Below are 17,470 nucleotides of genomic sequence, written 5' to 3'. Positions count from 1 at the left end.
TGGACAGGTTGAGGTGGTCAATGTCACGCTGACAGTTGGAGATGTAGAGATCGAGGGCAGGTAACAGACCAGCATGGGGTGTCCAGGTGGATGGAATGTGTTGGAGGCAGAAGAAGAGGTCTTCAGAGGGTGAGTGAGAGTCCTGATGGAAAAAGTAAGCATGGAGACAGAGGCAGTGGAAGAAAAGTTCAGTTTTGCAACGTGTGTTGAATCCGTTGATCCGGGAGCATAGGGAGATGAAGTGAGGCCTTTACTGAGGATATATATTCACTGTACACAAGTATGATGCAATGATCAATCTCCATCAAGACAGAATCCAACTATCACCCCCTTCACATTCAATAGCATTGCTGTCGCTGAAGTCCCCCATTATCAATATCCTGGGATTACCACTGACCTGAAATTGGACCAATCTTTATGAAAAAGCAGCCACCAGAGCATATCAGAGTTGAGTAACTCCTCTCCTCAATCCCCAGAAGCCTGTCCACCATCAATAAGACTCAAATCGGGAGTGTGATGGAATATTCTCCACATACCTGGAGGAGTGCAGTTCCAAAATCACTGCAGAAGCTCAATATTATCCAAGCCAAAGCAACTTGCTTGGTTGCCCCTGATGCACCACCTTCAACATTTACTCCCTTCATCAACGCAATGACAGCAGTGTCTGTCAATTCACACTGAAGTAATTCACCACTGCTCCTTTGACAGGACTTTCCAAACCTGCGACCTCTACCAACTAAAACATCAAGAGAGACAAATGCTTGGGAACACCATCAGCTTAAGCTCTACTCTAAGCTACATGGCAGCCTGACTTGCAATTATATCATGCTTCCTTCACTGTCTGGGTCTAAATCATGGAGCCACCTTTCCAACAGCACTATAGGTTCCTGCATTTCAAGGACAGCAGAAATTCAAAAAGTCTGCTCATCACCACATTCTGACTTGCAATTATGAAAATGCCTGGCCCAGCCAGGGACACTCACATCCCATCAACAACAAAAAAAATGAATCAATAGAAATTGCCGCCACTCCAACTTTATTTATCTTTATGTTAAATACACATTGAAATTTCTCAGGGATTGGAATGCTAAAAAAAAACACTGCAATTATTTCTGTCAGAATCAATCAATCCATCTTAAAAGAACAAAATAAAATGGATTCCTAAACTTGCCATTAGGGAAATTGAAAATGGTTAAGATCAACAATTTTGCCCTTCATCTGATCTTCATATTTTTCTAATTAATAATGTTTCCACTGGTAAGAGAGACTAAGACCCAAGAGCACAGCCTCAGAGTGAAGGAACAACTCTTCAGGAAGGAACTGAGAGGAGGAGGAATTTCTTCAGCTAGAAAGTGGTGAATCTGTGCAACTTATTCCCACAGAAGGCTGTGGTGGGCAACCATTAGGCATATTTAAGACAGAGATAGCTAAGTTCTTTATTAGTAAAGGGATCAAGGAGTACAGGGAGAAGGTAGGAGAATGAGAAACATATCAGCCAGGGAAGATTGGCAGAGCACACTCAAATGGGTCAAATGCCCTAATTCTGCTCCAATATCTTATGGTCAGAGATGTTATTACATACCTCTGGCTCATGTGGGACTTCCCCCCCCCCCAGCACCACTAATCCAGAATCTGAGACTTGAACCCAGGCCAGAGGTGGGGACATGACCACTGCACTACAAGAGCCCCACATGTGATCTTTATAGTTAAGGACTGAGTGGCTCTAACCATGTCTCATTCATCAACTCCCCTGCCCAACCCCTTTCAAGAACGATTCCAACAGAATACCTGCAATCTCACCTTCCAATTGATCTAATTGAATGTTACAATTCCATAGCAACTGGCAAATTTCTAGAACCGTCACCACACAAAAACTGGGGATAATGACAAGCCATTTGACAACAGAGAATATCATAGCCAAGCTATGCAAAGTCAGCAGAGGAGACCCATTCTCTCCTTCTTACACCTTCATGTTACATGTTACCTCACCACCACTAGCAACCTCTTTGTTTTTGGCTCTGAGCCCAGCTGTAGTGATTATAATGAGGTCAGCCAGGTGGACATCATAGAATGAGCTCCCTGACTGGGGCTGTTCATCTGGTCCAATCAGGAAGCCTTGGCTGACAGACATAAACAGGAGTGAGGGCAGCATGGTGGCTCAGTGGTTAATACTGCTGCCTCACAGCGCCAGGCCCCTAGGTTCAATCTCTGTCTCCGGCGACTGCCTGTGTGGAGTTTGCACATTCTCCCTGTGTCTGCATGGGTTTCCTCCGGATGCTCCAGTTTCCTCCCATGGTCCAGGGATGTGCAGGTCGAGTGGGTTGGCCATGATGAATTGCTCATAGTGTTAGGTGCATTAGTCAAGGGTAAATATAGGGTGGGGGAATGGGTCGGTGTGAACTTGTTGGGCCAAATGGCCTGTTTCCATACTGTAGGGAATCTAATCCAATCTGATAGAAAATAAAATGAGTGAGGGTGGCAAGGTGGCTCACTGATTAGCACTGCTGCCTCACAGTCAGGTATCTGGGTTCGATTCCAGCCTCGGGCAACTGTCTGTGTGGAGTTTGCACATTCTCCCTGTGTCTGTGAGGATTTCTTCCCACAATACAAACATGTGCAGGTTAGGTGAATTGGCCAAACTAAATTACCAATATTGTTCAGGGATGTGTAAGTGAGGTGTATTAGTCAGGGAAAATGTAGAGCAATGAAAAATCAGGAGTGTTCATTCTAAGATTTGGCTCCAAGGAAGCCAGATCAGTGTCAAGGATTCTCCATGTGGAGTTATTTCACCACCGTTACTATCTATTCCCTCTGTGTAGAGCATAATAATGACAATTTTCCAACCCCCTTCAGTTCTGAAGAACTCATATCAAACCTGAAATTTTAACTCTTTCTCTCTCTACAGTTGCTGCCAGATCTGTTGGGTTTCTCCAGCTCTGTCTGTTTTCCTTTTAGATTTCCAGAATCTGGAATACTTTGCTTTTGTGTATTCCAAGTGAGACCGTGCCACGACTAGTCATATTCAAATCACTCAACATTTACACATACATACCAAACTCTAACAATGGCCAAAAATACTTAAACCTAACTTCTCTTTGATTGTAATGCTTGCTAAGTCAGAAGTGGGCTGTAAGGACAACAAGCATTGATTAAAATGGATTTGTTTGTAGAGGAAAATACCCTGTTATACAATTTCAATGTTGTTGTCTGATTCTGTACTAATTCATTTATATTTTTAACGCTTCTGATAGTGTACATCTTAAAAAGATATCTACAATTTAATGTTAAAAAAAACCTTTAATTACTACTTACATTAAATTCAAAATTCATACAAACTGTAAAGTAGCTAGGTAATAATGCAAGCAAAAACTGACTAATAAAACACACTGAATAAAACACACATGCCATTCACTGAAGATCATTTGCTGTTATTTCACAATTAGATTTGTCTCCATTCTTTCTCACTCAGTAGTGTGCTCAGTTCACTGATGCATCATCATGTTTTCCCTGTCACCTAGATCTTCCTCTGATGATGCAGCATATTTACAGGGTGGCACAGTGACACAATGGTTAGCACTGCTGCCTCACAGTGCCAGAGACCTAGGTTCAATCCCTGCCTTGGGCAACTGTCTGTGTGTGTTTCCTCCAGGTGCTCGGGTTTCCTCTCAGTCCAAAGATGTGCAGCTTAAGTGAATTGGCCATACTAAATTGCCCGTAGTGTTAGGTGAAGGGGTAAATGTAAGGGAATGGGTCTGGGTGGGTTGCTCTTTGGAGGGTCGGTGTGGACTTGTTGGGCCAAAGGGCCTGTTTCCACACTGTAAGTAATCTAAATTTCCACAGCCTCTGCCTATTTGGGAAGCATTTTTAATACAAAGACATGAGGTTTCACTTACCTCTTTAAGCGGTATTGCAATTCCTTGCTCATTCCTTTCAATCACTACCTGACAAAGCTTCTTGGTGCTATGCAACCAGTTAATTGGATCTGACATCTGTGGGGAAAAAAACATGAACAGGAATATATCAGACGTGCAGACAAACAACCTGGTTTCTTACACCCTATGGCATTTTAAAAATATACCAATGTGCTTTATGGGAAGGGAGGCTTGAATAGTTATCTGAGCAGTTTCCAAACCTGGAACTTGGGATGAAATATGAATTCTTGTTATTGTAGTTAATGGCTAAATTGGCATATTGGGTCATCAATTAGAGTATAGGTCACCAGGAGTTAGCAAACCCATGAATTGACAGGTGGCGGTCTCAATTATCTACTAACCTGCTGCTTGGTTGATTAAACAGCCAATTAAATGAACTTATTTGCTGGTGGACAAACCATATAATCCACCAAGAAGGGAGATCCAGATTCAACTTTCACCTGCTCCAGTGACGTGTAATAATAAACACTGAACAGATTGATTAGAAAATATGTCCATCAATCAAAGAATCTTGTGATGGAAACTGATTGATGACTTGTACACCTGTTGTTTTTCACGGTGTCTCCCCCCCCCCCCCCCCCCACCCCACACACACACACACAATGGGTGCTGGGGGTACAAAATTTAAAAGATCTTGTGGTGTGGTGAAATTGTATAGCAGGGTATTTTCCTCTACAACCAAATCCATTTTAATCAATGCTTGTTGTCCTTAATGCCCACTTCTGATTTAGCAAGCATTACAATCAAAGAGAAGTTAGGTTTAAGTATTTTTGGCCATTGTTGGAGTTTGGTATGTATGTGTAAATGTTCAGTGATTTGAATATGACTTGTCGTGGCACGGTCTCACTTGGAATACACAAAAGCAAAGTATTGCAGATGCTGGAAATCTGATCAAGATCTCATTGTAATCGGAGGTAACCTTTGCTGTCCACTAATCCTCCAGTTTTGGTGTCATCAGCAAACATTAAGGACAAAAGAGTAACTCGGGAGAGAATAGGGCCCCTCAAAGATCAGCAAGGCCGCAGGAGATGGGACAGATACTAAACAAGTATTTTGCATCAGTATTTACTATGGAAAAGGACATGGAAGATGTAGAATGTAGGGAAATAGATGGCGACATCTTGAAAAATATCTATATTAAAGAGGAGGAAGTGCGGGATGCCTTGAAACACATGAAAGTTGTTAAATCCCCAGGACCTGATTAGGTGGGAAACTAGGGAAGTGATTGCTGGACCTCTTACTGAGATATTTGTATCATCGATAGTCACAGGTGAGGTGCCGGAAGACTGGAGGTTGGCTATCATGGTGCCACTGTTTTAAAAAGGTAGTAAGGACAAGCCAGGGAACTATAGACCAGTGAGCCTGACGTCGGTGGTGGGCAAGTTGTTGGAGGGAATCCTGAGGGACAGGATGTACATGTATTTAGAAAGGCAAGGACTGATTAGGGATAGTCAACTTGGCTTTATGCATGGGAAATCATGTCTCACAAACTTGATTGAGTTACTGTTGTTGAGTTTGGGGAAAAGGTGCAGGTAAGACAGTATAGAATCAAATTGTCATCGAAGTACAAAGACGCTTTGGGTCATTTTGGTGAGATTTGGCCCAATAAGAATCAATTGTTTGTGGTTTGATTTGCAGAGAAAAATCTTTAAATATTGTGTGCAATTCTGGTCTCTCAGTTGGGAAGTCATGTTGCGGCTATACAGGACATTGGTTAGGCCACTTTTGGAATATTGCGTGCAAATCTGGTCTCTCTCCAATCAGAAGGATGTTGTCAAACTTGAAAGGGTTAAGAAAAGATTTACAAGGATGTTACCAGGGTTGGAGTGTTTGAGCTATAGGGAGAGGCTGAATAGGCTGGGGTTGTTTTCCATGGAGTGTTGGAGTATGAGGGGTGACCTTATAGAGGTTTATAAAATCCTGTGAGACAGAGATAGGCTAAATAGATAAGGTCTTTTCCGTGGAGTAGGGGAGTTCAGAACTGGAGGGCGTAGGTTTAGGGTGAGCGGAGAAAGATTTAAATGGGACCGAAGGGGCAACTTTTTCACGCAGAGGGTGGTGCGTATATGGAATGAGTTGCCAGAGGAAGTGGTGGAGGCTGGTACAATTGCAACATTTATAAGACATCTGGATGGATATTTGGGTAGGAAGGGATTAGGGGGATATGAGCCAAATGCTGGCAAATGCGATGAGATTAGTTTAGGATATCTGGTCAGAATGGACGAGTTGGACTGAAGGTTCTGTTTCTGTGCTGTACGTCTCTATGACTCTAAGTAAAACATATTCTTCTGTTTCATCAGTTTAAACGGAGAATCAGGTGTATCCTGTTAATGGCTAATATTCCAACATACCATACATGGCCTTGATTTGGGTGTACAGAGCAATGTTTTACATCCAAGCAGAAAATACAAAAATGTTTTTCAAAAATGAAGGAAAGAAAATGTAAATGGGGAGCTTTAAATGTGCACCAGTGGAAACAGAAACACTTTGTTAAGAAAGTTTATCAGAAATTCTCCTGATCACTACACAATTTCCTGTCTGCAGAAGCGTTGTGGAGTGCAGTTGCAGTATCAAAGAGTTACATTTCCTGTTATGGGCCACTGTGTATAACTGTGTATCTAATTCAGATCATTATCTCACTAGTGCAACCAGCAACTGTTGCTCTGTCACTTACTGCCCTTTTCATGGCCTTTGATTTGTAGAACATTCCAGCAATCCAACAACTTCAATTTTCACTTGAGCTTGTGGGTAAGGAAAAAGCACAAAGTTTGTTACCAGGCCCACTTTTAAAATGAAGTTGATATTTGTTAACTATTTCTGTTCATATATGGCAGATATAGATATATACCTTGTGCTTACCAACATGTGATTTTCTGCCCATTCGAATGAATGGAAATCACAAGCAAACTAGACATGGGGAACCCTAACCATAGTTCTTCTCTGTTTTCTTTCTTTTTCTTGCTTGAAGGTGTCGCCTCATGCTTCAATGTGGTTTCTAGGATACCAGCTGTCCTCTACTTGTGAGCCAAGCTGTTTTTCTCCAGGAGAAAGTGAGGACTGCAGGTACTGGAAATCACAGTCAAAGAGTGTGATGCTGGAAAAGCACAGCCAGTCAGGCAGTATCCGAAAGCAGGAGAGTTGATGTTTTGAACATAAACCCTTCATCAGGAATGATCCTGATGAACAGCTTATGTTTGAAACGTTGATTCTCCTACTTCTTGGATGCTGCCTGATCGGCTGTGCTTTTCCAACACCACAATCTTTGACTGTGATCTCCACGAGTAGTTTCTGCCAGTAGCAGATCAACTCTAGGATATTAGGGAGGCTGATCGATTCACAACACAATTCTCTTAACATCTGATTTTTGCTGGCCTTTACAGCAAGATCCCCCACATTGTGATCAGGATCAGAAAGCCTGTCTAATTAGTTTCTCTCCCCCTTAGCCAAGGAACCTTACCCTTTACTGACAACATATTGGAGACTGTACCTGCAACCAACCTGGGCCTTGCAGCTCAATACTAGACTATTGAGCCATTAGGAGTTGTCAAAAATACGTAAAAAGCAACAACTTCACAAGAAAAGCATTTGACAATTCTTCTGGCTACAAAGAGAATGCAGCCAAATGAGCCAGCAACAAAATGTCATATGCAATGTAAGAATACATATTCCAGCATTTTTTTACTGTTGGAAGTGAGGGCCTAGTGGTATTATTGTTGGACTATTAATCCAAAGACCCAGGTAATGTCCTAGGGATCCAAATTCAATGAATGCTGGCCAAGCCAGTGACACCTTCATCTAGTGAATAGATTTTTTAAAAATACAATAGATTTTCACAACAAAAAAAGATTTTTTTAATAAACTTGAAGCACATGGTGTTTTAAATGTTTAATAATTGTGGCTAACAAAAATCTCTTATTTTTCATGCAAATCGCAGCTGAGACTTGAATCTAGAAATCCCTGCCCTAATCCCAACATTTACCTTACTCACAGGGGTGTGGGGAAATGGGAAAGATTCTAATTTGTGCTTCTGTGGTTCACTGAGACTGAACCTGTAACTTGCAGCTGAGGGTTCTTGTCATACAGTAGTAGTGACTCTACCTCTGAGCCAGGAATCTGGGTTTAAGCTCCACCCACCCAAAGGTCATAGAGTCATTGAGTCATAGAGATGTACAGCATGGAAACAGACCTTTTGGTCCAACTTGTCCATGCTGACCAAATATCCCAACCCAATCTAGTCCCACCTGCCAGCACCCAGCCCATATCCCTCTAAACCCTTCCTATCTATATACCCATCCAGATGCCTTTTAAATGTTGCAATTGTACCAGCCTCCACCACTTCCTCTGGCAGCCCATTTCACACACACACCACCCTCTGCATGAAAAAGTTGCTCCTTAGGTTTTTTTTGTATCTTTCCCCTCTCACCCTAAACCTATGCCCTCTAGCTCTTGTCTCCCCCAGAGAAGTGTGTAATATCATCCCTAAACATGTTGTTTAGGGGGAAGCAAGTACAAGCTGATCTGATTAACACAAGTAGATGTCTAAAACACAACTTGTGCACTTTAGTGCTTCTGTTCAGGTGCTGAGTTTTTCCTGTGATTTCACTTTTTGTTTCTAAACCTGCTGACATTGTTTGGAGAAGTAGGGTATTCTTTTAGATATGGTCCTGAAACAAGCTTGGAATTGTTTAAAAAAAAGTTCATAAAATGCCAAAACAAATAATTCCAAAAAGCTTGACAATCAAAACAAGAGACAACAGGAACTGTCAAAAGCATTTGAAACTCCTGCCTTTTAAATATTTGAAGAAAATTGTAGTGCTGAAAAAAGTGCTTGCTCTTTCATTCAGTTGATTGACATATATCTGAGGGAAATCATTACCATAAGACATAAGAGCAGAAATTACGCCATTTAGCCCGTCGAGTCTGCTGTACCATTCAATCATGGCTGATACATTTCTCATCCCCATTCTTCTCCTTTCTCCCCTTAATCCCTGATCCCCATGATACTCAAGAACCTATCTATCTCAGTTTTAAATATACACAGTGACCTGGCCTCCACAGCCTTCTGTGAGAATGAATTCCATACATTCATCACTCTCTGGCTGAAGAGACATCTCCTTATCTCCAATCTAAAAGGTCTTCCCTTTACTCTAAGACTGTGCCCTGAGGTCCTAGTCTCTCCTACCAATGGAAACATCTTTCCAACATCTACTCTGGCTCGGGCATTCAGTATTTTGTATGTTTCAGGTAGATCTCTCCTCATCCTTCTAAACTCCATTGAGTATTTGTTCCTCGCACATTAAGCTTTTTATTCCCGAGACCTTTCTTGTGAACCTCCTCTGAACACGCTCCAGAGTCAGTATATCCTCCCTGAGATATGAGACCCAACACTGCACACAATACTCCAAATGTGTTCTGACCAGAGCCTTACAGAACTTCAGAAATGCATCCCTGCTTTTATATTCAGGTCCTTTCAAAATAAATGCCAATAATTGCATTTGTCTTCTTAACTACTGACTCAACCTGCAAGTTTATCTTGAGAGAATCCTGGAACTCAACCTGCAAGTTTATCTTGAGAGAATCCTGGACTAGAACTCCCACGTCTCTTTGTACTTCAGATTTCTGAATTTTCTCCCCATTTAGAAAATAGTCCATGCCTCTATTCTTCCTTCCAAGGTGCTTGACCTCATACTTTTCCTCGTTGAACTCCATCCACCTCTTCTTTGCCCACTCTCCTAATCTGTCCAAATCCTTCCGCAGCCTCCCTGCCTCCTCAATACTACCTGTCCCTCTTCCTATCTTTGTATCATATGCACATTAGCCAGAATGCCCCCAGTTACATGATTAGTTCAAGTTGACTGATTTCATGACTTCTGTTAAGTAGTTAATAGTTTGATTCACAACTCCAGGTGATTAAATCTCATTGAAGTGGGACTATGAATGCTAATGTTTGTTTTATAAAGGATGAGAAGATGCCAAATGTTTTGATTTAGCAGTTTGGATTAGAAACTAGCTTTCTGAAAGAAGGCAGTGGTGGTTGATGGAACATATTCAGCCTGGAGTCTGGTTACTAGTGGTGTGCCACAAGGATCTATTTTGGGACCACTGCTGTTTGTCATTTTTATAAATTACTTAGACACAGGCATAGAGGGATGGGTTAGTAAGTTTGCAGATGACACTAAAGTCAAAGGAATGGTGGACAGTGTGGAAGAATGTTACAGGATGCAGGGGGACTTGGATAAATTACAGAATTGGGCTGAGAGGTGGCAAATGGAGTTCAATGCAGCTAAATGTGAGGTGATTCACTTTGGGAAGAATAACAGAAAGGAAGAGTCAATGGAAAGATTCTTGGTAGTGTGGATGTGCAAAGGGATCTTGGAGTCCATGTACGTCGATCCCTGAAAGTTGCCACCCAGGTTGATAGTGCTGTTAAGAAGGCATACAGTGTGTTAGGTTTCATTGGTAGAGGGATTGAGTTCCGGAGATGCAGTGTCATGCTGCAACTATACAAAACGCTAATGCGGCCACACTTGGAATATTTTATACAGTTCTGGTCTCCCCATTACAGGAAGGACATGGAAGCATTGGAAAACGTGCAGAGGAGATTTACCAGGATATTGCCTGGTGTGGAGGGAAGCTCTTATGAGGAAAGGCTGAAAGACTTGGATCTGTTCTCATTGGAAAGAAGGCGGCTAAGGGTGGATTTGATAGAGAGATACATGATCAGAGGATTAGATAGGGTAGACAGCGAAAGTCATTTTCCTAGAATGATGACATCAACTTGTTTGAGAGGCCTAAGTACAACTGAGGGGTGATAGATTTAAGACAGATGTCAGAGGCAGTTCTTTACTCAGAGTGGTAAGAGTGTGGAATGCCCTGCCTGCCAAAGTAATTAACTTAGCCACATTAGGGATATTTAAACAATCCTTGAATAAACACATGGATGATGATGGGGTAGTGTAGGGGAATTAACTTAGAATATTTCACAGGTCAGCGCAACATCAAGGGCTCTGCGCTGTATTGTTCTATGTAGTGAAAGGGTTTAACAATCAGTATTTCTTCTGAAGTAGCGAATTCATCAATAGACACTTAAAAACATTAATCAATCTCAGCATACATCCTGATGTCTGTCCATGATGGATGTTGAATTGTGCTGGTGGAACCTTGTTGAATTTCTGCAGTGCATCTTTGCACCATTTCAAAACACTTAACACAATTGATGACTCATTCAATAACTTTACTGATGATCAAGAGTAGACTGATGAAGCAGTAATTGGCCAGGCTGGATTTATCTTGCTTTTTGTCGACAGAATAGTTTGGCAATTTTCTCCATTGTCAGGTGGATGCCAGTGAGAATTAAGAGATATCCTCATTAGGGATATGGATATTTGTGGAGGCTCCTCCAATGAATTGCTGACTTTATACAATACCATGCGGCAGGGCTGCAAAGCATAGATTTGGTTGTACAATCACTTAGCTCTGTCTAGAATTTGCTTGTTATGCTGTTTGGCACACAAGTAATCTTGGGTTGTAGCTTCATGAGGCCAACACCTCACCTTTAGGCATGCCTGGTATTGCTCCTGGTATGCCCTTCTCCATTGTTCTTTGAATCAAGGTTGATATTAATAGCAGAGTAGGGGATGTACTGAACCATGAGATTGCAGAATATGGTGAGGAAAGGGATAGGTGATACTGAGAAAGAGATTTCCTTGCTAATTTTTAAATTGTTGCCATAAGACTTCATGGGGTCTGCAATCAATGTTGAAGGAAACTTCCTCCTGACTGTATCATCACAAGATGGTGAGCAGCAGTGAGGAATGCTGACACAAGATGGCAAATAGTGAGAGTATTTCATCCAGCTACTTCATGCCACATGGTGATGTTTAAAGATTTCTTCAAATGCATCTGTAAGAATCCTATTCATACAGACAGACAGTCAGTAGTAGAAAAATCTGAAAATTCAAGAGTCCTACAGGAGAAATTTCATTGAAAGATTCAACAAGCCAAAATCTTCAGCAAATGGTAAAAGTTCTTGAAAGAGACACGCTGCAGTAGATGAGTATTCGAAACTCCCTGGAACTGAAGTATTAGTCACTGCAGACAGTTACAGATAACATCAAGTACTAGTGTCCTGTAGGACCATCAGGAGTCAGGGTCTAGTCAGAGAGCAAGCAGACATTGGAAACTGAGAGTAAAGTTTAAATCCCTGATGGACCAGGGCAAACGTTTGAAAACGGTGCAGAATTACAGCCTGAAAAAGCCACGCGTAAAGTCAATTAAAGCTGAGGCCGAGCATCACCACCATTGTAAGCAATCGCCATGAATCATACCTACACTAAGAGAAACACAAGGATGACAATTGCAACTCAACCTCAGATCACAGACCCGTAGACATTGCATCTTTGAAGCCTGAGCTTAAAAGGTCTAATGGAAGAAGAAAAGGCAAGAACCTATTACTAAAACAACAGACAGCAGAAATCATTTAGGAAAAGCCATAAAGAAATATGAATCATTTACTTTCCCCACAAATAGCTGGCTTCATCTAGAGAAGCCATGGAAAAGAGGGGAATCCATTTCAGCTGCTTAAAGTGAAAATCTTCTATTTTAGCCACAGAAATTGTGAGAATACTCTCAGAACAAATACAATTATTAATATATCAAGATTTAACAGAAGACTGCAGCACCTAGGGAATCCTTAGATGAGCTCTATAGATTGGTGGGAAAGTGTAGTTGTGGCGATTTAATGTTAGAGCTCATAAAGGACAGAATTGTTGAAGTGTGTGTCGGGTTTATTGCTGTCAAAAGAAAGTTGATTCTAGGAAAAGCCACTGAGTGAATGAGGCTCAAGTCCAGAAGCAGCACAGACCAATCTCAAGGGAAGAAGATTAACCTTATGACAAAAGATTTGCAGAATGCATTCTGTTCTTACAGTACTAAACACAAAAGACACAGTGGAGAAACCAAAAAAAGCAAGTACGACTGACATTAGACATTAAATTACCTTGCACTGTGAAGTAAGGAAACTTCACAGACACAGGAAGTGCCTACCTACCTATTAAAAAGAAGTGTTCTACTTCTAAAACAATGTAATTTTCAGAAAATATGCTGAAATAGGACATAATCACAGAAAAGCAGAAGTCATCAGCCACCCACACAAAGAGGTTAATGAGTAGAATAACTTACAATAGAAGAAAAGCGTAAAGTCCTCTTAACAGGAGTAGGAGATCCAATCCTAACCTGTTGTCAAGAGAATATTTATGTCAATAGGCATATCATTGATTTCAAGTTTTATACAGGTGTGAATATCGCTATATTATCAGATAATGAACCATGGTTAAAAACATGCTGCATGCCAACAGCAGTGCAACAATCTAGTCCAGGAGGCATAGCATTTAAAATTAGAATGCAAGCGGCTTTAGGTATATATTTATATACAATCAGGGACTCTCACTCCTTAATGTGAATGCATATTTTGAATTTAACCTTCATAAAGTCACAAAAGAAGTCAAACTGTTTAAAGATAAGAAAGAGCTGGTCTAGAAACAGCCAGTCAGGAAACAGACAAGGTGCATTGGGTAAGAGCAGCCTGATGTGGAACAACTAGCCAAAGGACAACCACCAGATTTCATAGGGCTGCCAAGTTTACAGTCCACCATGAATCAAGATGGAATTACTTGAAATTAGCTATGTTTGCATCAATTTGTCATGTTTTGAAAAGCTGCAACTACACTGATTTGGCTCATTCGCTTTCCACAGCTGTCAACATTGAGGAGAGGTTAGACTGAAAGGATCAACAGAGTGTGTATGCAAACACTACCAACCATAAAGCCATTGAGCAGTGTATCTTATTTGAGCTCACTGACACATCTCCAATTGAGGTAATTCAAAGTGCAATATAGGATGTTGTATAGTTATGAAAGATTGAAATCTGATGTCAGAAGCAGAGGTGATATAGAAGATGCAAGTTTGAACAGAGAAGTTAATTTCCTTATCTTCCCAGGATTAATCTTAATTAGCAATGATAGAGATGATGCCATACAAGAAGCAATTCTCAAAACAGCAAAACTGTGGAAGTAAACGTGACAGTTTCCCCAATACTTCAATCACTGACGCCAAATGAAAACATCCAACTAATCAACAAGTTAATCTAAAGAGTTTAGATAGATTTACCTGCAGATTCAGAATAAATATTTGCTGACACAGATTGAAGATTGATACATACAACCTCATGAAAGCCACCAATTGGAAAGGGCAAAGCACATCCAGAGATTCAGGATACAGCCAAGAAGAAATTATTTAGTTCAAGATACTGTAAAAAAGAAATTGCCTGTTTCAACAAGACAGCCATACTCCACAAAGGAAATAAATGAGTTTAGCGATCCTCTAGTCAAAAAAGAAACAGTCAATAGGTCAATGGTCTTCAACCGAAACACCTATTCATCTTCCAAGCCTAAAGAGAATATATTCAATGAACCTCCAGGCACCTGAATTTATACAGTCAAAGGCATGGGGGAGGGGAGGAGATAGATTGGTGGTAAAAGTAATTATGTATAATATGTTTGCTAATGATGAAAGTAAATGCTTCAGTGGCGGTTGATGTTGCATATGAGTACAAGGGGCTAAAAGGTTTAATAATAATGCCTTAGGCACCACACACTTTGAAGAGGTCATATTGATCTAATGGGAAAACTGTTTTGGATCTCAAAAGGTATAATACTGAACATGCAGATTCTCCTCATTGTCTCTGTAACAATGTTTGACATACCAGTGTATCTTGTAACTAGTTTCTAAATGCTATAGACTATACTTTGTGTAAGAAAAGAGCTTCTTGTTGGTATACCAAGAACCAAGTGAGCCTTGTAGATCACCAAGAAGGAGATGGTGTCATAAATGGTGCAGACAGATTCACACACTGGTGGTCAGCAGTGAGGGCCATAATATAACACAAAAATGTACTTTCCAGTGAGGGCCATAATATAACAATCAAGAGTGGGAACCAAGACTCATTAAGGAAAGGCCACTGTTTAAGGCCCTCCAATCATGTTAAATCAAAGGGCTAGAAATTGTAAATATCTTTCAAGCTGCACATGTTTGATGTGAAATGACTATTGTAGATATAACCAATAACTCATTGTCAACCACCTCAAAATTCTTCACTGTATATTGGAAGAAATTGATTTGTTTTGAATTTTACGTAATGTTAACATTATTATGAAATTTAATTGTATACATCCTGTGAATAAAGTGTACATTTGGAAAAGATTACAAGTGAGATCCCTGTGGGCGGCACGGTGGCACAGTGGTTAGCACTGCTGCCTCACAGCGCCAGAGACCCGGGTTCAATTCCCGTCTCAGGCGACTGACTGTGTGGAGTTTGCACGTTCTCCGCGTGTGTGCGTGGGTTTCCTCCGGGTGCTCCGGTTTCCTCCCACAGTCCAAAGATGTGCAGGTCAGGTGAATTGGCCATGCTAAATTGTCCATAGTGTTAGGTAAGGGGTAAATGTAGGGGTATGGGTGGGTTACGCTTCGGCGGGGCGGTGTGGACTTGTTGGGCCGAAGGGCCTGTTTCCATACTGTAAGTAATCTAATCTAATCTGTGTGGCTTTATTTTTCTTTGCTAATTCGGGAAAACTGAGAAATGGAATTGCCTGTATTGTTGCCTTGAGAAATATTAACTCACTCAGTAAATGCCAGTAATACACAGCAGATCAGAAAGCAATATATGGAAAGAAACCATCAAATCATTATCCTGAAACACTAGGCAATGTTCTTAGTGGGTTGAGAGTGTGTTGCTGGAAAAGAACAGCAGGTCAGGCAGCATCCGAGGAGCAGGAAAATCGACATTTTCCAACAACACACTCTCAACTCTCATCTCCAGCATCTGCAGACCACACTGTCTCCGAGAATGTGCTTAGTGCCATAGTGACAAGTTTGGAGGCAGGAAAAATAGAATTGAATAGATTAGAATATCTTTTATTGTTAAAAATAGAAGATAACTCACTGGAATGATTTCCCAACAAATTCCTGTCATTGGTGAAGTTACCCAGAGGCAACTTAGAAAATAGGTCATAAAATGCTACATAGAAGCAAACAATATAAGGTCCCAATTAGAGCCCATTTTGCAGCAATGAGTCACAGGCCTGCATCAAGTTCAGAGGCTGCTAGCTCTGTAGAGGCACCCTCCCTGAACCAAGCTGGGGACTGAGGTGAACGGAAGGGGCAGATTTGGAAGTTCAATGCCCGAGAGTGCAGTTTGCCTTGAAAAACCCTCAGCTGTGGCTCAAAGTATTTCAAGTAGGTGACTCCCATCCAACCTGAGGGGTTTAGTAGCTTGGCTCCTCTGAAGCCTTCAATTACATTGCATGGAGCAGCTCCATTTTGAGGTTGTCTCACATATTCCAGCCTACCTTTGCAGCACTGCCAAGTCTCTACAGCTATCAGTCCTTTGGATTGGCTGAAAGCCTCGGGAGATCACCCAAGTATGGTAAGTGTGGTGTGACCAATTGGGATGTTCACTCAGAAGATCACTTGGCTAATCTCCCTCCTGGCAAGTGCATTCTTGCAAGCACCAGAATCCTGAAGGAAGATTCCACAGGGAAAAAAAAAATGATCTTCAAACATTGATCTTCTCTTCTCCCCATGGATGTCTGACCTGCTGAATACTTCCAGTATTTGTTTTTACTTCACATTTCCAGCATTCACAGTAGTTTGCTTTTGTTTTAGAGAAATCACATAGTTGCTGACTACATCTCTAAAGGTTCAGAAAGGAATTACAAGGATGTTGCCAGGACTGGACGGTTTGAGTTAAAAGGAGAGGCTGAGAGGGATGGGATTTTTTTCACAGGTGTGTAGAAGATTGAGTGGTGACCTTATAAAGGTTTATAAAATGATGAGAGTCATGGTAAGGTGAATGGCCAATGTAAGTTTTCAAGGGTAAGGGAGTCTAAAACTAGAGGGCATAGGTTTAGGTTGAGAGGGGAAAGATTTTAAAAAAAGAGACTTAAGGGCAACCTTTCCAAGCAGAGGGCGGTGCATATGTGGAATGAATTGCCAGAGGAAGTGGTAGGGGTAGAGGTGGGCACAATTACAATATTTAAAAGACATTTGGAAAGGTAAATGAATAGGAAAGACTTAGAGGAATTTGGGCCAAATACAGGCAAATGGAACTAGTCCAGTTTAGGATACCTAGTCAGCATGGATGAGTTGAACCAAAGGGTCTGTTTCCGTACTGTATGACTCTATGACTGGCATTTGATTATAGGTAATAGATTTTTGATTTAACTTTAGCAGAAATGAAATTGAAGTCCAGTTCTTTGAAAAGCTGTAGTCCTCAATTTTATATCACATGGGGTTTTATTATGTATACCTCGTGACAAGAGAAAGCACCAACAATTTAGAACACCACATCAATGTACTATGCAGTGAGAAAATTAGATATAGTGCACCAGCCTGCACTATTACTTTTCACATGTACTGCACCAGTAATAAGCACTATAAGATACTCCATAACTCTGCACCATTAGAAAAAAAAAATTGTGGTG

At 41.1% G+C, this 17,470-nt stretch overlaps 1 protein-coding gene across 1 annotated transcript in view; it reads right to left on the bottom strand.

Moving 5' to 3' along the window:
* si:dkey-171c9.3 overlaps positions 1 to 17,470 on the bottom strand; it is a 51,965-nt gene that overhangs the window by 19,895 nt on the left and 14,600 nt on the right. Inside the window, exon 2 of the mRNA XM_043704684.1 lies at positions 3,894 to 3,989. Coding sequence (XP_043560619.1) covers positions 3,894 to 3,989 — 96 coding nt within the window. The remainder of the gene's footprint in view (positions 1 to 3,893; positions 3,990 to 17,470) is intronic.

Source organism: Chiloscyllium plagiosum, chromosome 15, assembly GCF_004010195.1.
Source record: "Chiloscyllium plagiosum isolate BGI_BamShark_2017 chromosome 15, ASM401019v2, whole genome shotgun sequence".
In the NCBI taxonomy this organism is placed as follows: Eukaryota; Metazoa; Chordata; class Chondrichthyes; order Orectolobiformes; family Hemiscylliidae; genus Chiloscyllium; species Chiloscyllium plagiosum.
Note: the sequence above shows the minus strand (reverse complement) of the source record. Positions and strands in the feature narration are given on the sequence as shown.